The following is a 26,607-nucleotide window of genomic DNA, read 5'->3' on the forward strand; positions in this document are numbered from 1 at the left end:
GTTTTTGCTATACATTACACCTGTGAAGCGTGCTGCAGTTTGAAAATATGAACGTACCACAACCTTTCAAAGTTAAGAGTTGGGGGATGGTACAGGGGAAAACAAAATCTATGAGGTTTTACTGACGCCTCAGAATATCAGGCAACTTCACTGATTTGCTAAAATATGGGGTTAGTTTGGGTTTGAAAAGTTTTGAAATCTCCTGAAAACCAAGCACTTGATGACTAAGGCGTTTGGTTTCTCTTCATGCTTGAAGAGAGTATTAGCCTCCACAACAATGACTTGGATATTCGTGAAAATGCAGTCTTCTAACTGAAAAAATCCCAAGATACCAAAAGAATACCCTTACATTGCAGCGTTACTCTAGTTTTTAGTTTTACTTGGTGCTAGTTCTGGTATACGGACGTGACCCAGTATGACAGCCGAGCGCGGACGAGGAGCGGAATAGTTGGCGCTGCAGGGACTCGATTTGGGCTGGAGAGTGCTGCGTCTGGCTGCGGCTCTGCATCGCTCCCAGGGCAGGAGGTGGTTGGTTCCGTGCCAGATGGGAACCTGAACAGGGTTAACGGGTCAGCTGTCCCTTAAGCATCGGTTTGTCCCAGTGGCAAGTCTTTTTCCAGGCTTCTCTGGTACCCTGGTCGGCTCTGGATGCTCTGACTGCTTCACCAGTCGCCGGAACGGACTGCACCAGCCTCTTTTAATCCGGTTTTATAGTCAGCTTTATCCGGCCACTCAGTTTGACTTGATTGGATTTTTTTCGTTCAGATTTCCTTATCTGGTGCAGCATGGTAGATAAGATATTTAACATGACGCAGTGGTGATAAAGCTGTTCAGCAGCCCAAATTCATGCTACTGCTTTCATTATATAAACTTAATCAGTTCTTTATACACTGTAATGTGTCTTCTCTTAAAGATTAGCTTCAGTCATATGCCTTTTGTGCTCTTGATTAGTTGAATATTTGCATATGTGAAGTGCGGTTTCAAGTGCTGTTTTTTAGCCCGAAGTGAATGTAGTGTTGCTGTTTGTCTTTAAACATTACGCTTGGGCAATTCTCAACTTGCAAATCCTGTTCCATATTCCAGGCTCGGCAGCAACTGCTTTTCACTGTCTCCTGCTTATAGCTTGCATGCCGCTTCGCTGTAGATTCTATGATTCCACTACTTGATTGGCAAAACTATAATAATTACTTTCAGGCCTTCATAGGATTACTTTATCCTAGGTTAGATAATCCCTTAATTTATGAAGATGATATGCAGATTGATAAGAACTGTTACGGGAGGATGGAAACGTGATGCAAACATCTATAGTGCTGATTTCCTCCCAGCCCCCAAATGAAATTCTGTTTACCTGCTTCTGTGTGGTGAGTAGCTGTTACCTGCTGTTCACCTGTGAAAGCTATGAAGCTTAAATTCTCTTAAAATCTAAAGCATACAACAAAAAAACCCCAAACTACAAAAATCCCACTTCATCTTTAGAAACTTGAAAGTATTCCTAAGATGTTCCATTATCACAATTTCACGCATTTGCATTTAATTGAAATCTTAGTAAGGAACATAGTGTTAGAGCTCATAGTTTAATATATGTAGTTACCAACTCATTTTTCTGACATCTTTGGTTACAATGTGGTATCATCGGAATAAACAGGATCCCTGTGTTCCTATAGCAACAGAATGCCACAGTTTGAGAAACTGCTTCATTGCAGCAGATGTATCTGTAACTCTTCTAATAACCTGAGGATTTTAAAACAGTAAATTTAAAAATGAAGATCTGTTTCATATTTTTGCAGGTAAAATTTGGTTTAAAAATTAAACCTAATAAATATCTTCCCTGAAGCTCTATACCACCTTCCAGGATAGGCATAGTTTCTGACTTTGTAATAGTACTGAATATATATATATATTCTATGAATATGCTAGCTATATAAACTATGGTACTGGTAAGAAATACGGGGTATTTAGACGTGAGGTAGGGGGTTTTATGCAGCTTTCAGTTTCCATTTAGTGTAAGCTGGTTTTTTTAAACTAAGTAAAAAACATGTCGTCTAAATTGGATATTTTGACCCAACATAATGACCTGCTCTGTAATAGCTTCATTTATTTTTAAATTTTCTTTGTAGATAGTAGAGGTAATACAGACAGTGTCGAAGTGTCGGCTTTATAGCTCTGAAGATCTTCTACACGTTTGGTAAATGTAATCCAGCTGCATTTTTGCAGTAAGGGGAATAGAAAGATAATGTTTCCATTAAAGTGATCAACTATGCATAAAGAAGTAGGATAGGAAGATGTATGAAAATGCATTTAGAGAAATCCTATTTTCTTGAGCAAACTGCATCTGTTGCATATATAGCTTAGACTTTTTGGATAATTCTGGAAGTGCTGGAAGTCTAGTGGTGCCAATACCAATTTTACACAGATTCCTAGGAAAGAAGTGGCACCTGTCTGGAAGGTCTGGCACCTACTGCTAGAATGCGGCTTTATATTAACCCTAAGCTCTTTACTCCTTTGGAGTGCTCTTAGAGAAGACTTAATTAGAACTTTAATTAACGTATAACTTTCAGAGTTATTTTGCATTCATCTTAATAAAAATACTCTGTTACAGTGAGCAAGAACAAAGGCACTCGCTTCTCTCCCCCTCCTCTGGGACAGTGTGCCTTCGTGCTTCAGGACATTAATATTTCAATAGTCACATGGGATAAAATTGAACAATGGATGAAACCTAATTATTTTTCTTAGGCCTGTGATATGATCTTATCTAGGTTCATTTTCTTATATTCTATTCTAGTGAATTTCATTATAAGTCCCTTATTCCTACCTGACAGATTTCCTTTAAAAATCATACTGATAAAAAACGAAGGGGAAAAAAAAAGAAATACTTTGTCTCCTCTTTTTGTTTCTTCTATGTTGTGTTTTTTTTCCCCCTGCCTCCAAAATTATTGAAAAAAAAGAATGAAAATCATGTCTCTCAGCTGTCTCTGCCCCCTCCCTTCCCAGCTGTTCTTGCTTATTTTCTTTCTCATTTTTTTCCTCTGTTTTGTACAGATATCCTCTTCTGATGCTGCTCAGCCTTTGGCATCCTCTCCTTCTCTGCAAGCTGCTGCTGAGAAGAGCAAAGCAGAGGTATATCGTTTTTGGGTGTAACTCTTGTCAGGTTGCTGCTTTGCACAAATGTTTACATTTCTATAGAGTAATTTCACTGAGTTACCTAGAGAATTTGAATGGTAATCCTTCAGGCATTTAAAATACTTCTCTCCCTGCTTCCTGGACTAGGTAAATGTAAAGAACCGATACAGCAGGGGAAAGCATATGCGTGATTGTTACCTCTTGGTGTTTATATGTCAAAATTCTGGTTCTGCTATGGTTTAGTGTCACAAAACTGTGGAAACACCATTTCATTTCCAGCTAATGGGTGTGAGTGACATTGTCCTGTCTACTCAGGAATAATTTTTGGTATCTTTTTTTAATACTACTTGCTTGTTTCAGAATCTAAATTATCAGTACTGTTCCAGCCCTTTAGTTCAATCTCCTTGCTGATAAATACAGAATTAATTCGGTGACACTTCTGTTAATTCATACTGGGTTTAATATCCTTCTACCTGGGATATATGTGTATGTGCTGATGTTACATTTACTGTTTAGAAGGGCCTTTGAAAAACTTAACACACAAATAAATAGTAGATGAGGCATCGTTTGTATGAACTTTCAGTAAATGTCACAATTTGCAACAATAATGAAATACATTTTTTTAGAATGTGAATGCTCAATGTTAGGCTCTTTTGGGTACTCAACTCTAAATTGAGACTGTATAGAGTATATGAAATAACTTACGATCTAAACATAAATCATATTTTTTTTCTTCTAAATACAGAAAATGTGGACAGATGTTATAAATTATTTAAACATTAATTAAAATTAATATGTCAGTGTCATGAACTGGACCACAGGCCTTGGTGAATTTGACATGTTTTTTAAGTTGTACCAGGAATAGCCGCAGCCACTTACAATGAAACTTGCCTTTCCTTTCTTACCTGCCTCTCTTGATGCATTCAAATTTGAAAGTTCCTCTGTGTAACTGGTATGCCATGTTGTTTGAAATGACTCTTTGGGAAAAAAAATTTGCATAATTTTTCCTTAGAATTTAAGACCAGTATAAAGTCAATTTAATTTTGTTATCTTCATAGTGCTTTTTTGACTGCTTTTGTAAGTAATGAAACACTTGAGTTGAAGTTCTGGCATGAATACACTATCTGAGAAATGTTTTTATTTAGTCTGAATTCATTTTTATCTAATGGAGCTGAAGCAGAAAGCTTGCATATTGAAATTGTGAAGTGTGAAGATGAAGGACTTGTGGGTTTGCAAGTCCACTGTGAAAATGAAGTGAATGGAAATAAAGTCTCGGGGAATCAAGAGAGTTTCTGTAGGCTTTGTGAGGTGTGGAGGCAGAAACACCCGTGAACAGTTTAAGTCTTCGTATATTCACTGTGAGGCTGTCAGGGATTTGTTAAGGGCAGTGAGAGGCGTTTATTTATATTTGGTCACCTGTATGGAGTGTTTGCCACATGAAACTTACTGCAAGCCCTCCTCATTCTTGAAGTCCTGAAGAATAAAAGTTTCTAGATACTTTTTTCTCTAGAAGCGAGGTTTCTCTAACAAAACATATTTTAAAAAAAATGTTGAAGTCAAACTGGAAATCCAGACATCCTGAAGATGATCATATGCAAAAACTTGAACTCTGCTTTCACTTAAAAAATGTTCAAGTAAACTTAAGGTACTGTGTTTGAAAAGTAGGTGTACTGTTGTGAGACTTCCAACCACCTTTCCCAGGAGGAAAGGAAACAAATCGCAGTTGTCTAAGATGTAGAAAAGCTTCCACAGGAGAAGAGATTAGGTTTATTTGAATTATTCAACTTGGGAAGGTTGGAGTGGGGAGCAGGGACAGGGAATGAAAGACTTTTGGAAAAGTTACTGCTCTGACAGTGTATTTGTGTGCCGTACGTGATTAAGATCACAGGATTTTGGGAGTCTTTAAGAGTGCAGGCTGGTACTACGAGCTGTGACACAGTAAGGGAAGAAAGGCTAAGCTTCACTTGAAAGGCACGGCTATGCATTTGTAGTCTTAGTTCAGTAAGCTTGCAAGTCTCAGGTTATTACGATGGCCTCAAAATAAAACACTGCTCTATACTTGTCCCAGTCATACAAACACCTGGCATTGCCACAGGTGAGATACAGTGTTGGCTGGACCTCTGGTTTGGACTACTATGCTTGTTTTTGTGTTCTTAATGTTCACTAAAATCTAAGTTGGTCTCTGTTTCTTGTCTTCAAAACAGACATTCCAAATTCCCCTTTACTGCAGTTGCAATGAGTGTGGTGGTTGTTTTCTGTTGCTTGTGTGGCACCCGCATTTAGGCAGGTGCTTGGTGTGATAGTCTCACTTTCCAGGAGCTGAGTGTTCAGGTGAATGCCTAAATAATTCACGGGTGTTAGCTGGGACTTGAGTAACCTCAATTGAGTAACCCCAATCCACTAAATATGGTGAAAGTTTTGAAAATTGATTTAAGGTTGTGAAGAATGTGTTACTTGGGTCCCCCCATGCCCAGTCCCCATCCCTTCTCCATCCCCCCCCCCCCCCCCCAAAAAACCACCACAACCAGAAAAAAACCCCTTCATTTTAGTATTAGAACTATTTTAACCACATGTCATGTTACACAGCTTTAAAAATCACATATATTGGATATTAAAAAGAAAAAAAACCAACAATCCTTATTGACAGAAACCTATAGCCTAGTAAGCTGTTTTATTTTTAAAACTGGAGCTGCATGGACAGTTATCTAACCTCTCAGTCTAACCTCTCAACCTTCCTCCTAATATTGGGAAACTTTGTAATAATGTCTGGTGGAACAAAGCTGTTTCAAAGCTTTGAACAAAGGGATCCAAGTCTAATGACTGAAAGAACATTTAGGAGCTACAGTCTCATTCCATTTTTACAGATGGTAAACTCTTGTTCCATCCATTTAATGTTCAAGTATACTCACTAGTACTATACTGTAGTTGTACAAGGTAAATGTAGACAGATTACTGGATCTAAAAATCACTATTAACACTGTGTCAAAGCAATTGCTGGCCTAAAAAGTCTGTATCTTCTGTATGTTATGATGCCTTCAGGCATATATTTTATGCTTTTCTTCAGTGAGACTGGGTCTGAAATATTGCCCCATTTATTCATTCAAAACTAAAATGAAAAAACTTCTGTAGTGTCATTATAATGCATTCAGAGTTAATGGATCTCTTATGTTTTCTCTTTCTGGAGCAACTTAACGTCTTATGACTCAGTGGGTCTGTCATATGGCCCAAGTCAACTTTTTACATTCAGTATTTTTTTTTTTAAGACTACTAGATTAGCTTTTAAAAATCAGTAACTCTCTGCAGAAAGCTGCATGCAAATTACCTTACTATAGTTCTTTGGCCAGAGAGACTGACATGTGTCCTAACAACAGTGGTTATCAGAGTTAATGGAGTACTTGTAGATGGTTTTTTCTTTTCAGATCTGCTTAACTTGGGACAAGCAACACGGGTTCTTTTTTCCTTCTGCTTATAAGAGGAAATGCAGATGAGCAGGTGAAATAGTGAATTTCTTGAATTCTCAGAGTTTGCACTATTTTTCGTAGTACTATTTGAGCAAAATGAGTCACTTCTGGAAGCAGAGCAGATAGAAGCATAAACTTTGAATTGAAAGGGAGTAACTGAAGATCTCTGTTTATATTCTATATGACTGTGGACATTCAATATATTTGCAAATGCATTGTTATTGAGTACTAGCAAAATGCCTTTTTTTTTTAGAAGGAAAAAGAAAAAAAGAAAGAAGAGAAAAAGAGAGAGAGAGAATCAGAAAAGCCGTCAAAACAATTAGCAGTTGAAAAGGTAAGAACAGTTTATTTTTTCCAGTTATTTAAAAATTATGGTATTTATATGCACAAAGATTTGAAAAAAACAAAAAAATTGTGTGTTTGTCTATGTGTGTATATATATATACACGTGTGTGTATGTATGATTAGTAATCCGGATAATCCACATGAATGATTTACTTGTGCTGTTGCTTGCATACAGAGGTTGGTTGACCGTATGATGAGGAATGTGTTTGGGGGAAGAGGAAAGTGAGTTCAGATTTGTTAAGATTTAAGCTCAGATAATTAAGGGGTTTAAGGTGTACCATTGCTATTCTCGCACAGAAAATTTTCAACTTTATTGAGCGCTGTATGGTCACTTAATACTGTCTTTCATAAATGAATCCATTTTAAACCTAAGTGTGTAATTTATAGAATTGAATTAATAACTCTAGTCTAGCTAACTTGGAAATATTCAACCAGATTATGTCACAAAACATGACAGACAAACCAGTTAAGGTGCTTCCTTATGCAGCAATATTAAAGCATAATGAGCAGCCTTAGCAACATAGCTACAATTAAATCGCGTACACTTCTGTATAGAGTTAATAGTAAACAAAAATTGAATGGGTAATTTAAGTATTAAATGCAATAATTCCTTCTAAGACAGATGTCCTCTCTCAGATGATGTGAATCCATTAGTATGTTCTGATCTGCAGTGTAGTCCACAGAACGCATTGGAGCCTCCATCTGTCAGTTTATTCCCCAATAGTGCTGTGTTACAATTATGAAAAATGTTGTGTATTCATACGTTATGGTTGCAGATGTATTTCTAGTTCAGTTTTCAAATAGAAGTTGTTTATTTTGCATAATAAAACAAGATAAAAATATATGTGCACACATGGAGGGGAAGAAAGCCCCTCCCCAAACCAAATGTCTGTCTTCTGAAATTGGAAAGCAGTTTTGGAATAAGTTAGCACAGAAGCAAACTTTGTTATGACAATTTGTGTAGCTTCACTGAGCTACTGGAAAAGGATATCCTTATTCATATGGTAGGAGGTTAAAGCATATGTATGGATGACAATAAAAATATTAAAATTGTTGATTATTGAAGTTTTACAAGGGCATCCAGTCAAATGTTTTATTCTGGTCCTTAGAACAATGTACTTTAGTTATAAAGGCTAAAAACATTGCTGTGGTTTGGAAGTCTTAACTTTCTAAAGCCCAAAGGTCTAGTTTTGGTCTGGGGGAGAGAGGGTTTCCCTTTGCAAGGATGCCTGAACCTTGTCACATGGCTGGGAATACTTGGTTAGGTGATGGGAAAAGATGACAGTTCATAGTTACAGCTGAGGGACTACCCTAATACTTGAAATAAAAACCAATTCAAATGCCACTGATTAGATTTACATTTGAAATGTCATTAGATTACCAGTTAATGATTAAGCAAGTAAAAAGAAGTATTTTGATTTTAAATGCTTGTACCATAAAATGTGGAATTTGGTAAATATATCTGCATTAAATAATAGTGCTGTTGTAACAGCTGCAAAATGTTTGAAATACTGCAGCATATTTTATTTCATTAATAATGTGTCAGCACTGATTGCTCAAATGGAACTCATCTATGTGTCATCTTTTTAATTTGAGAGATTCTTTAAGCTCAGGCTTTTCAAGGCTTTTAAAGATCATTCAAAATGAACTATTTTTAGACACAGCCTGTAAACTTTACATATTTTTAAATCGCAGTCACTTTCTCGAATCCAAAGGAAAGAGACCTATATCAAATGCTCGCATTTTCATTGCCAAGTGCTGGTGAGATAGAGGACCAAAAGATTTTATTTTTATGTATGTAATAAAAAATTGCTGCTTTTGTGGTGTGATTCTGCTTCAGGGAGCTGATAAACATTAATATTCTTCTTAGTTTGACTAATAATGATATACTTAACATCTGGTTAGAGACTGTCTATAGGATATTTTAAATCTTGTATATTGAATCAGTAGGGGAATGCTGGCATCTTGACCATAGTATCATGGTTTAAGCAACTACATCAAGCAGTAGATGGCTCTTTATCCCTGTTCTCAGCTTTCTGGAGAAGGAAACAGAATATGAGAATTCTTTGGAGATTTCATATGTGAAGTCACTGGTCACCTTTATTGCCGGCATGGTATATCTCCAGTCTAGACATGCTGGGCTTGGGAAGCTAATTAAAAATACACGACCAAGCTATTGGCAGTTCTGCTACAATTTTGAGACTTCTCTTGAGTAAGGTAATTCAAGCAGTGTTTTAGCCATCCTGTAGAGTAGATGGAGTCAGTAAAGATGGAAAAAATGACAGGCTTTAAATTAGTAAAAAGTTGAAAATGAAGCTATAGAGAACTTCAGATCTCTTTACAAGTGTCATGTACTCCTACAAGTCGTAGGTTTCTAGTATTGTCATTTTTATATCTTATATTGAGTTTAAGTTTCTTAACTCTTAAAACAAGAACAAGCATCCTAAAAAATTAAAATGTTCACATTCAGTTCTCATGTTCTGATCTCTGCTTCATAGAACCAACTAATCTGTTCCTACATCTGTCTAAGAGCCTTTCTCCGGTGACTAACTGATCTTTAGCCTTTAACAAGCTGAATGCCTAGCATGATTTCTGTTGCGTTTTCTAATATTGCTGAAAGCTTGTAGCATTGATTTAGTAAACTGTGTTATTCCAATATTGCATTAATGTGTCAGGTAATTATGGCATAAAAGATACTTTGTTGATTAGCATGCTTTTATAAGTAAAAAGAACAGAAAATCACCTTTTAACTGATTTAACAATAGTAGGCTTTCTTACTGAAACTGCTTTTCAGTAAGAATCATCATGTCCTTAAAGCGGGTTTCATGGGAAACACTTTTTATGAACGTTCGAGTTGGAGACAATGATTTCAGATGTAGAGTAGAATTTCCTCAAGATCAGAGAGGTCTACTGCAGAACAGTGAGTAGCAAGGACACGTGTTTAACTCTGTTTTTCTGGGCTGTTCTGCTTTCTGTGACAAAATTACTGGGTAATTTTTAATATAACAAGATTTTACTATGTCAGCTACAGACTGAGTCTAGTCCAGTGATTAGAGTTTTATTGGAAGCAGCCAACAGTGTGATGTACCACATCAGATCTGCAGTATTCTTTAATAAAGTAAGTGACATGGCAAAACTACTGGCAGCTCTAATGTTTTTTTCAGTCTAATTGAAGAAAGTTGAGAATCTTGGATAACCTACCCAGGGTCCTTCCTCCCCCTCTCCCTGTGCCATTTCTACAGTTACAGACCTCAAGTTTCCTTAGTGCTCATGCTTAAAATAACCTTATCCTTACAGTTACTTTGGAGGAAAAACCCCACAAATTGCAAGAAAAGTGCTGGAACAGTTATTATACACATCTTCATGACAGGGAAACTGGGGCCAGGTACTTGGAGCTAAGATGTCCAGTCAAAGCCCAGCTTGTTTGCAAGCAACAGAAATGCCAATTTTGGCAATATAAAATTTGTTGAATTGCAAGAATAAATAATCAAACTGAGCTGATTGCATGCCTCTTAATCATTCTTATGAGCCAATAGCAAGAATAATAGCACAAGGCAGACTGTCATGCAATGAAAGCAATTTTTAGATGTTCTGTATACCCAATTAAGACTAAGAGAATCGAAGTTGGCTAAAAAAATAAATCAGATACTTAAAAAGCCCATTTCAATAGTGGGGAGGAAAGAAGGTTGGTAGTTTGACCACCAATCTTACCTGTTTTGTTGATGGTAACACATAAAAATTTTTAATTTGTAGGTGAGAAGAACCAGCTAGGCTTTTAATAGCTGTTTTTTATACTTCATCATCCTGCCCACCCTTTCATCAGCTGCTGACAAGGTTTTCCTTCTTATTAATTTCTCCTTTGCAGAGCTGAAGTTGGCGAAATTTCCCAAATCAGCCATGATTTTCTGGTTTTTTTTTTTTCTTTTTCTGCCTAAGCTGGCTGAACAAGTTCTCCATTTGGGAACAGAGTAAAACACTGAACTCCATTTCTAGTATGTCTACTGAGTAGGATTTTTGTTCATCCTTTGGTAATTGAGTGTGCTCAATTTACAGTCATTTGGTGTCTTTAAAAAGAGTATGTAGCCTACTTATTTTGCTGGTGCGTGAGGGAGTTACTGAAGCCTCATAGTGGTTTTCTGAATTAAAATTTAAACTGTGCAGCCATTTTAGGTAGCGTTTCTGCTCGTAGCACAGAGGAGCACTTTAGGTCAGCTCCGTGCTGCCGCTTCACGCAGCATGGTGGAGCAGGGTCTGTGTGCGCTCCATCCACCTTGTACCTGTTTTTCCCCGAAAACAAGCATAAAGGGAAGGAGATGGGGAGCAGTCCCGTCACCTGGGCTGGAGGATCAGGACTAGAAGGGAAATGGCCGGCGCATGAGTTGCGGAGTTTGGGTGCCCCAAGGATAAACGAGGCCGTTAGAGCTGCAAAGGATGGAGTGAGGAAGACTGTGTGTGCGGGCGATCAAATGGTATGCTCTTTACGGAATGGACAGCAAACTCTTCATGCACTTGGCAAGACTGCTGATAGAAGTGGGTTGCGTTAAGTACTTCATTTAGTAAAGTACCTCCATTGCACAATATTTGATTTAGAACAGAGGACTTGGATTGAGTTGTATGAATGAGACTTCTTGAATTTCAGAGCAACTAGGACAATTCTGGTTTGGGTTGTTTTGGGGGATTTTTTTCCCCAAAACATACCTTTTTTTATGTCCATCTGCAGTACAAATTCAGATTAAAAAAGGCAGAACTAGGTATGACCTAATGAGGCTTTGGCACGCTCCAAAAGTAAAGGGGGAGAGAATTCATGTGTTTAATATTTTCAGATTTTCGTAGGATTCAACTTTTTTATATAGTTTTAATTTTTAAATAAAGAAAACCTTGACGTGCTTCAGTGCTAGCAATCCAGAATTAAGCCAGAAGTGTCCCTGGAAAACTTGACAAGTATTTCTGATATCCAAAATGGTAAAGTTCAGCTAAGTCTATGGCACTGAATGCTTTGACAGTGCTTGGATTTAGCACTTTGTAGCTTTCTGTGGTGTCTATTTTAGAGGTTTTGCATCGGTTGAAGACTTTCATGAAAGCATTGTGATGGTTTCACTGTAAAATACTGCTTATTGAGGGCCGTAGTTATTGTGAAACTGCATCTAATTTATTGAAAGTAAGCCCCTTTAAGACAGATTGTGTTGTATTGGGACAGTGAAGTTAAATGGTTAGGATGTAAAGAACAAACTATTTTTTCTTCACAAACTACTTGTGCTCTTGCAAACTAATATTGACATTTAAAGTTAAGACTTTTTTTCATTCTGCTGAACATATCATGATGATGAATGTTTCTGAAGGATCGCAGCAGTTAAACTTGATTAACTGAAGTACTATTTGACACCGTAAGTTTAGTTTGTTTTATTAGATTGCATTTTGAGTTTGAAATTGGCTCTTTTTTCTGTGTAGAGTTGATTTAAGTGACAAGAATGGGTCAGTTAGAGGTTATCTTTCAATGGTAGTATATCAAATGCTGTTGTTTTTCCCCAAACTGGAGACTGAATTGCCAGCTTAAACTCAGCAATAAAAGTGAACTGCTGCCTCTCACTCACCTGGTACCAACCAGCACCAGACAGCCTGCATTACGGAGGTACGGGCGTAGGTTTGTTTGCATTTGAAAAGTGCTAGAGAACCCCCCAAATACAGGTGAGGGCAAATCATGTTAGCAGCTTTCTCCCTTCATATAGGAAAAACAATGTGTCCAAATACTCATTTAATCAAATAGGAAGAATTTGATGTAGCCTATTAGGGCGTTTGTTTTGCCCCAAAACTCCCACAAAAATCAACCTGTCTGGGCAAGTCAGACGAGAGGAACTATTAGTCCCAATTAGTTCTCCGGGGATGTTTTTTACTTACCCAAAGTATTCCAAATTATCTTCCTAACCATTTTGTACAAGGAGAAATGAGTTGGAGCAAATAGTGCTCTAGTGTTCTTCGCTTCTTTAAAACTGAGTAGCATTGTGAGAATGCGTGGAAGGATGAAAGCCTGCAGCGTTTTTGGTGTCCACTTAAACACCAGTTTGGTGGAAGTGATGTATTTAGGGGTTTACTTTTAAGTTGTAGGAGTAAGTTGACTCACAAATATTGATCTGATTGATAATTTAAATACAGAATTGTATTATAAATATTTGAAATGTTTTCTTTATTTTTGATACCAATTGGTTATGTATCATTTGAATAGTTGTTGATATGCTTCCCTAGACTTCTGAACATTATTTGCCTTTCTGAGTGATTTCATTTTTAAATTTTTTCTTTATATTTTTATATAAAAAGTAATATAAATTTAAATTATAATATGTAAGCAATCAAGTGTTTATCACAGGAACAGAAAAATAGAAACCTGTTTTGCCCTCTGGTTGAATACAGTTTTATACTCTCAGTCCCTGTTTTCACAAATTCAGACTAAGTAGATATGAGTTAATGCTCAGGATTTAGGAGTATGTGGTAAGATGTAGGACAACCTGTTTCCCTGTGTCCTACCCCCAACAGAAGGTGAAGGGTTCTATGGCTTCTTGTTCTCTCAGTTTGCTTTTTATGGACCTGTCCCAGCCTGGTTTTACATTTCTAATCATACCTTTTCAGCCTTACGGAAAAGATCAGATTATTTTGGGTTCTCTGGTTGCTTCTAATGCTAATCTGAAGAAAGACAAATCAAATTAGATTCTTCCCGAAACTGTGCAATTCATTCCTTTTGCAGGCAACAAAGGACTCCTTATGTTTGAGGACTGCCTTGAAAAATAGTCTTACTTAATGGAATTAATCTGTCATGGCTCTTATTACGTATTGGGAGTTGTAGACAAAGAAATTAAGAAATAGATATTGCAGGTAGAAGCAATTGAAAGAAAACCCTTTTTCTGTCAGATGGGAAGAAGGGTATTTGTCTTTTTAGTGTTGGAAAAGGAGTCAACCTACGGGAAGGGTATCACGTGTTTTTTCCTCAGCCCGGTGCATGTTCTCTGCATCAGCTTGATCCTCTCATCTCTGGTTTGCAGCAGAACAGTATTTTAATGTTGGGTTGTGGTTTGTTTGGTTTTGTTTTCAATTCTATAGAAATGGAATCTTAAAACTATGAGAACAAGCTTGGGTTTGGTCTGCTTTGGTTAAATTGGCCTTTGTTTAACTTGCCAAACTATTTTTAACAAAAAGGTATTGTTTGTGCTTAGTTTTAATTGATCCTCAGTTATATTTTTGCTCCATGCAGGGTCAAAACCTAAAACTTCCCTGGGTTTTCAGTTGATAATATGTATTAACAGATGGCATTTTCAGGTTTCTCCTGCATGCTTGTGATAAGCTTCACCCTTTTTCCTGGTGACTTTGAGACAATTAGGAAGGCAACATCTACATATACTTATGTGTATATTGGACAAAAAAAAAAAGTGGGCACATTTAAATAAGTGTGAACTAAATCTGCCTTATTCGTGGATGGATGCTATCTTTAGATAAAATCATCTATATGACCAAGACGTACTCATTCTGAGACATTTGAAACCACAGCATGCATGACTGAAAGTGCAAATATACAGACTCATCTAAAAAGTTTTATAAAAATTATAGTACTAGTTAGGAGATTGTGTACAATCAATCAAATGTGCAAGAACAAAAAGCATGACATTTTTACAGAAGTGGTACTGATAACATAGAACTGAATGTAAAGAAGTGTAAGGGTCGGATGAGATGAAGTTGATAACAGGAAAAAGACATTTAATTTAAATAATGTCACTCAAAATAATAATCTTATCTTGTTTTGAATAATAAACTTCCTTTGTTTTCCTAAAATAATGCGAGTATTGGAGCATGAGCAAAGCAATCAAGTGTCTTTGTGTGTTCTGTTTCATTTTACTGTGCTTAAGCTAGAACGTGCTTAAACTCCTCAGGGCAGTGTGACCATTGAGATAGGGCAATGGGGTAGTGGGAGGCACTGTCAGATGCGCAAATCTTACTTAACAGTAAAGATAGTAACTCTCTTTTCCATAAAAAATAATTTTAGATGCCACTGACAATATGAAAAGCTCCAACATTAGCTTAAGCTTTAAATTGTTTAAAAAAAAAAAAAAAAAAAAAAGCCATAAGAGGTTTCAACAAGCTTCCAAACAGTCATGCAACTTTCGGTGTCTTCCAGTCTAAATCTGTATTAATTAAATTATTTATTAATTAAAATAAAGCCCTAATTCAGAGGCGGCTTATATGAAACAGTATTAAGTGTGATGCTGTAGGACTATGTGACTAAAAGACTGCAAGAATCAGAGGAACGGCAATGGAGTGGAGAACGGGAGTAACCTAGCGAGTAAAACCAGAGCACAGGGATCTGCTTCTCCTAGGTCCATCAAAGGAGAGTGATGAGGTGGGTCAAGGAAGGAGATTCTCTCCCAGGAACCCCAGGCAAGTAAGGGGTGATTGCATACTAGGCTATGGGACTTATTATGGGATGCAGAATGAAAAGAATTCAGGGATAGGGCAGAGAATATTGTGTGAAGGTCAGTATGGGATGTTTAGGTGACAGACCAAAGGCAGGGAAACGGAGGAATCGAGGTGGATTGGGGTGGAACAAGCATGAGGAAGCGGTGGGGAAGGGGATAGAAAGGGGCAGTCACGTATGCGCAGGTTGCTGGGCAGTATGCTTGCCTGAGCCCTGCACTTGATCACCGCAGGCTACCCTATATTCTTGCCAAATTCTGTTTGCAACCATGTCGTGAGTGCGTTGTCTCCGCCGCATCTGTGCGCGAACACTAGCAAGCTTCCAGTTGGACGACCAGAGGAGCTCTGCAGCTGCAGAGACCAGCACCTAGAAGCCAACCCTTGCAAAGGTGGCGTGTCTAAGACCAGCTACTGGAGACACCCGTATTGTGCTCACGCACGTGTGTAACAGCTACCAAATTTGATGCTGGACCAGCCAGTGATATCAGGATATCAGCATCCAGAGAGATCCAGGGTCTGAGCTGGTGACTGGCTAAGGGTGTAGGGTCTTGATATTAGATGATGTTAAGTTTCATGCAAAAAGCATTTTTCAGCAAAAAGCACTTTTGTTATAGTTAAGGAAAAGATTGCAAAGCATACCTTCGTGAATAGGGATGGAAAGCTATGCTTGTATTGAGGGTTTTTTTCTACTATGAGCTCAGTCAGTTGCCATGCCTGAAACAGCTCATTCTTGTCTGGAGATGTATAAGAAGGAATTAGAAATACATACCCCTTAGTTCTGATTGGGTACGCTGATGTTGTATTATGTATGACTCAAATGGGTTTTTTTAGAAGAAAAGTTACAAAAGAAAACAACTTAATGAGGAACTGGAACTAATATAGCTGCATTATTGTAATCTTGCCCAGGCTAATGAGGTCAATAGAAATGGAGTAGAAATATGTAAGCTGAGTTCATGTAACCATACTATGTGGTTCTAAAACTGAAGATGTATTTAAAACAGCTTATAAAAATAAACCCCCATGTTTATTGCATTTCACAGCTTGCAAACTGAGATGCATTAAAACACTCTGGCCCTAATCCATTTTATGGATAATGTAATGGGACACTGGATCAGCTGCAGCTTTAAGATGGATCTGTCTAGATTTTCTACTTCATAATGATTTATTCTAAAAGAGTAAAAGAAACAGGTTTTATTGGATTAAAAGTAGAATGCTTGTATTTTATCTAAATCAAATTCCATGACAAGATAATACAAAGTAGGAAAAGGGTTGATAAACAGCTTTACCCTCTGCTTTCTGTGTCCTTGTAAACAGGTCCTGGCTTCTGGGGTCAAACACAATGATTTCAAAGATTTAGAGATGCAGCAAACTCTGCTCATATCCTTGCCCCCAGAATCCCTAGAAAACTATGACACCTCTTCACTCAGACTGCTTACCTATCCTTCTCTGCAGTCTTGCCATCTCTAGCTCGGCTTCAGGTTCCTACTTCTTGTTGTGACTGTTACCTAGCAATCATCTTGCAGTCTTTTGACGTTTTTCTTCAAGTTCCAAACTTAGGAGAAAGAGCTTGCCCTCTTTTTTCAGACCATATTCTGAACTTGTCAGCTTTAAGAACATAATATATTTGAAAATGAATGCATACAACTAGTATTTCAGATATGGTTGTTATAGTATAGATTTAATACATGAAATACAAGAATTTAAAGGGAAAGATTTAAACTTTGAAGTTCTGCCATAGTCTCAGCACTAAGTATAAAAAGAAAGACAACTTCATTTTAGGAAATTATGCTTCTGTAGTTGCATACCTTGTTTTGAGCAAGGTAAAAGGGCCTCTCAGAATGTCTGATGCATTAGAAAGGAGCTAAACTGATTCAGCTAAGTACGAGACATGAAAGGTTTTAAGCCTTCTTGTAATACATTGACTAAAGTAAATGACATCTGAGCTAATATTTTAAATTCAGTTAAAATGATAGTACTGGGTGGTCAATAAGTAATAACAAAGGAATAGTCTTAATCCACTTTCCATAGAAATTATTAGCGTATTAGCCTAGACCCAGATAAAATCGTATTAAGATTATGGTGCAGCTGTCTGTTAGTTCTACTATGAAGTTTTTAGTTCAAATGACTAAAGATATAACACATTTTACATAATCTTGTGGAAGAACCTTGCCCTAACTGTGAAAATCTAATGAAAACCATACACCCAGGTTTTTAAAGTGGAGATGTAGATCAAGGACCACTTAAAAATGCTTTCCTTTGGGAGTGTGTTTCAACTGAATGACCTTCATGTGTACAGAATCCTATTTAACAACAACAACAAAAAAAGGCAATTTGGTTTTGTTGATTTGCTTGGTATAGATGGCTTAAATTAGCTTACCCACATCAGCGTGAGTAGTTCAGTGTCTGAGAGCAATTCATTGGAATAATCACAACGGACTCTTGAATAATAAACTTACATTTTGCCCTTGGGTTAGGTGTGTGTTTGAGGTAATTCTAGTTTTATAAATAAGAGTGCAGCTTTTTTCCTTGGTTGACATGCAGTTTTTTCTCTTGATTAGAAATGCATCAGAGTTTGCTTGCAGAGTCGCTGCAGTCTGTACAACTTCATAATGCTACCACTGTAGTACATCTCGTGATTCAATATAGTATACTTGTTTTCTGGCTTTTTTGCTAGTTAGGCAAAATAGAAGTTCATCACTGGCTAGAATTATCCTAAGTTTTGCAGAGTTAGTCTGATATCTGAGTTTCTTCATATGTAGTTGCAAGTCTGAAAAGAAAATGCTGGTATCTTATAGGAGATACCTGCAACAGAATAACACGTTTCATTTTTAATGTGATTTAAATTCAGTATTATGAAAGCATTATTTTTTTACCTATTTACGTCAGATATGAAAACTGTAAAAATGTTCTTTAAAAATTCTAGGATAGCTGCGTGAGTAATGCTTTAAATAGGTACGGACTAAACTAACTTGTATAGTAGAAGTATATGAGCTGTCAGGAAAAATTGTATCTACAAACCTGTTGCAAGCTTATAGTAAATTACTGACATTATTTTCTCATATGGGAATTCTCAAATGTTCATGCTGTCTTGGAAGTTTTATTGCAAGCAGGTAATAAAGAGGGAAGGAATCTGATTACTTTATGCACAAGGCATACAATTCCTACCTAATAAGAGCAAAGGAAGACTTTTGTTCAGTAACCACAGAAGCGTCTATGAGCTCTAGTGAGTAAACTGGAAATTGCTTTTAAGTAAGTTAGAAGTGCTTTTCACTAAATTATTTGATGGATCTTCAGCTTTCATAAAGCTTCTTGTAGTTAAGGTAGAGTGTAGAAATAAGAAATGCATGGCTAGTCAGATGTGTATGAAACAGACTGAATTCTAGATTCATATGAATTTTTCACTGAAGTAGAAAATTGAGGAAAATCTGCAGAGAAGTATTATTTGTGTGTAAAGTACGAAAGAAAATAGGAGCAGGTCACTGGACTGGACAGCTGATAGATCAGATTTTTGACAGTGACTGATATCTTGCTTCAGAGTAGGAGAGAGATTTACGGTATTAACTTATGACTGCTCTGACTGAAGAGTTTTTCTACTTCAGAGCTATTAGTCATGTGGCTTACGTCTTGCACCATGTATGGTACCCCTTCTAATACTCTCAGGTAATGTAAATGAGAATAAAGTCAACGTTAATCCTAAATGCTGGTGTTGAAACTTGCTAAATTGTTTACACGAATAGCTTGTAGTAGTGAATTCAGCAAACGTTCCGCTTGTTTTTAAAGTGTTTTGGGGGGGGTTGCATTTCTGTTGGGTGTTACATGTCTTTTAGTACTGTTAAACCCTTAAAGTTTGTACATACGAAGGTAATTGGGATAAAGTAACAGAAGCAGAAAATGGAAACTTGAATTACCTAACACTATTCTTTTTTCCCAAAGTCACTCATTTACAATGAAAAATAACCACAGTATTTTCACTGTATGCTGGCACTTTTGAACCAGGCTTTACCAAACAAATTTGTTTCACCACTATCAATTCCAGTGCAAAATGCCCTCAGCTGCCTCTGTATGAGGAGAGTAATCTGGTGAACAGGGATGTGCAGAAGAGTAGCCCATAAATGCAGAGTTTAGACTGACCATAGGCTCTGAAGTGTGTGATCACGTTAAAAAAATGTTCTGAAAGGTTGGCAGTGTCCTTAGTCATTTCACAAACTTGGGTTATTTTCCGATTTTGCTACAATAGTAATTAAAAACAGAGAGTGGGTTAATTGCAGAGCAATGTAGTTGCTGCTAGATCTGAATATTCTTATTTTTTTCTCCTTCAAAGTCTAACACATATCAGAAGACCTCATTCATGTATGTTGTCTGTTCTGTCAACCAAGCAAGCTGGTGTAAAGCTTTCCACTTCCCTCTTGTCTTCCCCTACCTGTCTTCTACCCCTGGTAGCCAGACATGGATATGGGCACTGTGCTGAGAGTTGGGAAAAGACAAGCTGTTGTTCTGCAGAACAGGAGCATCGGTAACACCAGCAGCAGACCTCATAGCATCCTGTTATCTATGTGAATGTAATAGGTCTGTGACTGTCAGTCACGGCGATGCTGACCCTCTTTTTTGTCTTGCCCATGAGATAACCATATCCCTTGTAGACAACATCATAGGTGCTGTACTGTAATCTTTGTACAAAGGAAGGAGGAGGGTTGACTTGGCAATGCTTTCCTTATTTTTCTTTTCTCTGAAGCAGAATGAATTACTCATTTAATGGTTATCTCCAAAAATATCTGGCTGAACAAAATCTGATGAAATGCCCAACTGAGACACTGGACTTCCTACAGTACGCCACTTACGCTTCAGGTGTTACTCTACGTTCATCACAATCCCATCTCCTTCAGACTTGCTGTCTAAGTCTCTGAGAAAACATAGCTGCCTCTTCCAGGGAGTGGGAGTTTACCTTTGGATGAGTCTGCTGCAAAACTGTGATGCTCAGATTCAGGGCTTTGAGGCTTGTGTACACTAAGCTTCAGCGGGAAGACAGAACTTGGGAATTCACTGTGGTTTGTAGGGCAAGTTCCATGTATCGGTTGATTCACTTGACTAATGTGCTGCTAGTATCTGCTTGGCAAAATCTATGGAATGCTAGAGAAAGGGAAGAGAAGGTGGTTATGAAGAAAATGGACCAACAGTGGAGAAGTATTGCTGGCTCTATGTGTTTATGTATGTGCGTGTGCTTATATGGTCCTTGAATTTATTAAACGAGGTGCTTAGAGGTTGGCTTGCTTTAATTAGCAAAACAAGAAATATGGTTGTGCAAAACTAAAATTAGACAGTTATCAGAAGTATTAAATCAATATGCCATGTGATGATGGGGCAAAGTTTAGAGGGCACGACATCAAATGGCATGGAATATCCCTTTGGTCAGTTGGGGTCAGCTGTCCTGGCTATGTCTCCTCCCAACTTCTTACTCGCCCCAAGCCCACTTGCTGCGGATGCAGAGTGGGGGAAAAAGAAAAGTCTTGATGCTGTGCAAGCACTACTCGGCAATAACCAAAACACCGGTGTGTTATCAGCAGTGTTTTAGCCACAAATCCAAAACATAGCACCATACCTGTTGCTGTGAAGAAAGTTAACTATCCCAAACGGACCCATAGAAGCAATTCGTTTGCAAAATACATAGTATAAGGCGGATATCAAGCCTCTTGTCCTTGTCAAAGAAACATCCTTATTTACTAGATAATTTGCTTTAGAGTAACATGTAAGAGAGAAAAACAAGCCTGTAAAATCAAGTCTAGAACTCCATGTGTCAATAGAGTCATTAACGCTGTTACTTGCTTATTTGTTTATTTAACTCAAGAAAAGTGTTTCACATGAATTAGGTTGAATTAGAATGGTGTCACTAGTGGTATATTGAGAGCAATGCATTGTGAAAGTTCAATAAAAGGTAATATTGGTTTGTATAAAACTGAACTTTGTTTTTTAAATTGAGACCTAGTAGCGACAAAAAAAACCCTTTTTTTTTTTTTTTCTGGCCTAAACTAATGTTCTTACCCTATTTTTCAAATTAAGGCTCAGATAACTTTTATTGTTGCACAAAATGACCGAAAAAAGAATAAAGGGAGGGGGGACAGTAATGGTAATGCAACATTAAATGCAGGTTGCTGAATTAAAAGATACTCTTTCATGTTGGAATGGAAAACTCATTTTATGTAAATTGGGAAGTTTTCTACAATGATGTTCTTTCGATCTTTAAGGATGTAGTCAGAATTTGAGCAAAGTAAAACTGAAAACTTTGGTACCAATTTTTGTAAGTTTTCCACCAAAACCTGGTCGACTGGAAATTACTTTAAATCACAGAAGTCATTCAGAAGTGACAGAATAATATAATTAAGTAAAAGGTTAAAAGGACAGCATTGGAAAGAAAAAAAAACCCCACAAACCCAAACAGTAAAGGGTTACTGTATCCCAGTTACCCGTCATCTATGTGATTGCAAAAATTTATGATGCCCATACTGGATCTGAATAATGAGTGTGTCCCTGCTCCTCTACAGAAGAGATGCTCTTTATAGGTGAAAATATTTGTAAGAGGTTGTCAGTTTAATTCTTTATTTGCCTCCTTAAGTTGGCAGAAATACCTAATACCTGCTGAACAAGGGATGACTTAAATGGGTTATTGTGGCTCTTTTCAAAACAGGGGCTCAGTTTTTCTTTAAGGCAGAAAATCCCAAGTCATGCTAGATAATAAGCTGATCACGTGGAGGATGCAAAAGAAAGGACTCCCTAGGAGCTTGTTCTGGCCTCAGTTTCTTTCCGTGATATTTGCAAATAAACTGTTTTCAGTAATCTCAGAATAATTTATGGCAGAGGACATTGCTTGCTTTCAACGGGTACTCCCAGCGTGAGAACAACCTTGAAGAATAGTCTAGTGGCCATTATGACAACTGTGAAAAATGACAATGTAAGGCTGCATATCCCAGGTGTTCTGATGCGCTGCTGTTGGCGAGAACAGTGTTTCAGAAGAATGTACTAGTACCATAAAGATGATTTTGAATGAGAAGCTGTTAATATACGACCCGAAGTAAATATATCTAGGAATTGCTATAACCATGTACTTTACTTAATAAAACCACATATGTTGCTAAGCCAACCTTGAATGTTGTAAAACAAAATAGCAGCCCCAGTAACCTTGAAGGCTCCGCTTGAAAATGAATGCACAAAATCATGTACCGGTTCCCTTCTACTTGGCTTGTTCCTAGCAGATTTTTAATGCTATTTTTAGTTTATTTAATGCTGCTTAGTCTCCTGTTTTTTATGCAGCCTTTTCCAAAGGACTTGACAAAGAATAGTTTATCTAGTACTGGTGTCAATACTTAAAAATAATTGCTGTGGGAGTCAAGCAGACTAGTAATAGAAACAGATGAATCCTAGTGTAGCAGGATTCCCAAGCATTTGTCATGCTATATTGCACCTCTACAAAATGCAGTAATTTTTAGATAAAGCACAACACTAAATTAAACATTAAGTTTAAGAAATGTCAATGCCTTGTTATGGAGGTTTTTGCCTGTTGCACGCTTCTGTGTTTACTGTGTGCAATATGTAGCTTTAACATCTCAAAAGACCACTCTCTACTTAAAGCTTAGTTATTTATGAGTCCTGTTGGAGCAAAACTACTAAAAAGAAATTAAACATCCCATTTCTCTTTATGATTTGGAATAAAATTTTCAAGTGGCTCCAGTGTGTCTTCCCTTTTTGTTCTTTTTCTGAAAGTTTCAACACCTTGTTTATACCAGGACTATATAGGCTGGAAGGGACCTCTGGAGGTCCTTTGGTCCAGACCCAGAAATACGGCATGATCTCTGCTATTGAGTGCTTCAGTAAGGCATTGCTTTTCCTTTATACCACCTTCAAGTGGACCACAGTACGGACAGGTAGCCCAAGATTCATGGGGTTAAAGAGAGAACAAGACTGTCTTAAGAAGCAGCATGGTAAAAGGGGGTTATTTAGGTATTCTTAAATTAACAATAATTGCACGCATGCAAGTTTTTTGTTCTAAGTCATCCCATTAGTGCCTGCCTTGCTTAATTTATGCCTAAGTGTAGTTGGCTTTAGAGAAGTCCTTGTCCATCTCTGAATCATGGCAGACCTTAAACACCAAACCAGCGTCTTCTGAATTTGCACAAAAGCCCTCCCTCATATGTGGCATGAAACATCTTAACCAGAAATAAAGGCATACCGAATTTTAAAATTGTTTGAAATCACAGACAGGAGGTTAGGAAATTCCAGCAACTGGGTTTTGTTATGGTGGGAGAATGGGGGGAACAGCATAATATTGCAGGTAAAATTAAGGGTAAGAGGAAGGAGTTTTGTTCTAGATAGCTGCTGAATATTGCTTTGTGTGACTACTGTTGTACAGATGAAGTATTGGTAAATTGTTAGGTGACTAAAAGCTTTTTTTCATTTTTCAGACCAAAGGTTAGTATGTTGGTGAAAACTGTGTTACCTGTAAAGGAGCTGAATAGTGCTTTAAGGAGAAAATCTCCATCAGGGAAACAAATGCAGTCTTAATGTCTAGAAATATTTGCTGTACTAACAAGCTTGAAAATAATTTTGTAGTCTTTCTTAAAGTAACTATGAAGTAACCTTAAAGCCTATTAGTTTATGTACTGGCAAGGAAGCAAATGGGAAAGAAACTGCTGATAAAGAAATATAGTAATGATATTGGAAAGGGGTATCTTTAAGGATCTTGTTTTTATAGAAATTCATATTTTTATACCTTGTATCTTCATTGCCTTTCTTAGAGAGTGATGAAACAGAATAAGCATTTAAAAATTACTGAAAGTGTTCATTTGGCAAAGCAGAGGACTTAAGTAGATTATTCCTACTATATTTTTAAATTTTTAGTTCAGGTAATGAGATTAATTTCTTGCAGTAATAAGTAAGAGAGTGCTATTTTAACTCTGTTTAGTTCTTACTAATGTATGCAAAAGCGTTTTGGTTTCTGTGAACAGTTTGCATTCTAAACTAACTCTGCCAAGCTTTAATTTATTTCAAACCTGTGCTTTTAGGTAGTTATCATAAATCTAATCTGGAGTAATAAAAATCTGCACATTTAATATAATTCTAACAGTTTTGCTTTTCAGTTTAAATAAGTTGTTGTTCTATATTCAGAATTGTTAAGCGGTTTAAGCAAAAAAAAAAAAAAAAAAGTCAGTTTCATGAAATCAAGCAACATGTCAGAAACGCTTCTTTTTACAGCTTCTGTGACCTGTGGTGTTCCTTACAGAGTTGGAGAAGAACCAAAAGTGCAAATTTTTATGATAAATTCTGTTCTGAAATACTCACTGTTAATTCTGATAGATGTTCATAATAATAATTTAAGTTTTATGGCACAGTTGCTGAGGTATGGTCAGTTGTAGAAAACTTTATTTTGAACGGTCACTTTTAAAAAATTCTTGATATGCAAAAATTTACTTTCGAAACCTATTTTTTTCATACCAAATACAAGCTTTTTTCTCTGCAATACTGAGTAGCATTTGGAATCAGCGTGCTATTCTTCAGATCACATACCCAAAGATGAAAGTTGTAATACAATACAGAATCAGGGAATCCATGGAATATTTTTCCAGCAGGTGGTTTTCCAAACAATTTTGATCTTGAACAAGGTATGTAAAGTCAACATAAGGATTTTTGGCAAGAGGAAGCAAGTGTTTCTCTGAGACATTAGCCGAGATCAGTTTGAATGGGAAGTTACCTGTTCCCTGTAGCTGCAGAAATGGAGTTCAATTTATTGCAGCTCTTTTCTGGAGGTTTTCAGCGGGGGCTTGCTCCTGAAAGAGGAGCGTCAGTAGGATGGTAGGCTTCTGTTCGCTTGGGCCATCTTTGAATACTCTTGAGTTTCCTCACTGGTCTTTATAAACACCAAGCTCGCTGCTCTTTATCCCCAGTTTGCAGGAGAGGAAAGTAAAGGATTACCTACATGAGAACTTCATACCCATGTGTTGAACTATAAAGTTCTCTTAATACTAAATACTAAGATTTAAGGGACATCAGCAACCTCAGGAGTCTTGGTGACTCTGTCAAAGCCATGTAATGGGAGTGAAAAAGGTGGGAGCGAAGTAGGTTCTGTTGGTGTCAGCCCGGTGCCCAGCCTTACAGTGCTCTACTGCCGGTTTTGGTAATCTGTTCTAGTTAAAGGTTGTACTCATTGATAAACCAATCCACTTCATGTTTTTGTGATAAGTATGGAGCAAATGCATATTAAATGCGTGCAAGAGAATGCATTTGTCATGTCATTACTACAAACCAGTTTGTATTCATTTTAAAAATTGATGTTTTGATGGATTCAGGTGATAAGCCTGATATTGGTATGGGAAGAACTATGAACAGATTTACGAAATAATTTTCATAATCAAATTTCATGTCAATACCATCTTACGTTTTGAAGTCTCTAGGCAAGAAAAGACTAGGAGCTACCTTTTCCAAAGGAGAAGAATGCTGTTATTTGCCTTCAGGTTTACAAAGGAAAAGATTATGAACGCAGATTGTGCCCATTGGTGCTTAGCATCTACAAAGTCTGCATGTTCTGCAGATGCTCTTTTCAGGAAGGCTAAATAATGTCATTAGTCTGTTTCTAATTTTTAAATTCCAGCTTTTAAAAACTTGAAGATTTTTCTCTTTAATGCTGCAGAACTGTATAGTTTGGATGATTAATTTAGTCAATAAATCAAATTATAGAGAGCTTTTTGCCTAGCGCGTGATATATGGTGGTTCAATTTAAGATTTCATCTTATTTTTAACCTATCCTGGAACTTAGGTTTATTTAAAAATTGATTACATACCAGTGAAGGTATAAGGATAATTTTTTACAGTCATGTTCCATGTCCCTTATGACCATAACTGCAGCTTACTTCCTTACAAATCAAATTCATTATGGTAAACAAATATAGAAAAGGGCTTTTACTTCTGATACTGGAGCAGCATCTTTAATGAGAATTTTTTAAGCACTGTATCTTTTTCAAAAAGGTTACTTGTGTTTTGGTTTTTTGTTTTTTTCCCCCTTTAAAGCCACAGAAGAAAGAAGATCAGCAATCAGAAGCTAAAGCAAGTCCAAAAAAGTCATCGGAACCCACTATTGACCTTTTAGGACTTGGTAAGCAATACATAATTACCTGTTTTTAAATCAAACACAGATAACATCATTTTAAATTTTAACAGATATACTTTTATTTTCTCTGTGCTTACT

The 26,607-nt window shown here is 37.0% G+C and overlaps 1 protein-coding gene across 4 annotated transcripts in view; it reads left to right on the forward strand.

The window, feature by feature from the left end:
* SMAP1 (small ArfGAP 1) overlaps window positions 1–26,607 on the forward strand; it is an 88,869-nt gene that overhangs the window by 41,899 nt on the left and 20,363 nt on the right. For 3 of the 4 annotated variants that reach the window (XM_049818194.1, XM_049818191.1, XM_049818192.1), the window contains exons 5-7: window positions 3,040–3,117; window positions 6,835–6,915; window positions 26,430–26,514. In XM_049818194.1, the coding sequence (XP_049674151.1) occupies window positions 3,040–3,117; window positions 6,835–6,915; window positions 26,430–26,514 (244 nt within the window). The remainder of the gene's footprint in view (window positions 1–3,039; window positions 3,118–6,834; window positions 6,916–26,429; window positions 26,515–26,607) is intronic. The other variant, XM_049818193.1, reaches the window with a different exon arrangement.

The sequence above is a fragment of the Accipiter gentilis genome, chromosome 15 (genome assembly GCF_929443795.1).
Source record: "Accipiter gentilis chromosome 15, bAccGen1.1, whole genome shotgun sequence".
Taxonomy (NCBI): Eukaryota; Metazoa; Chordata; class Aves; order Accipitriformes; family Accipitridae; genus Astur; species Astur gentilis.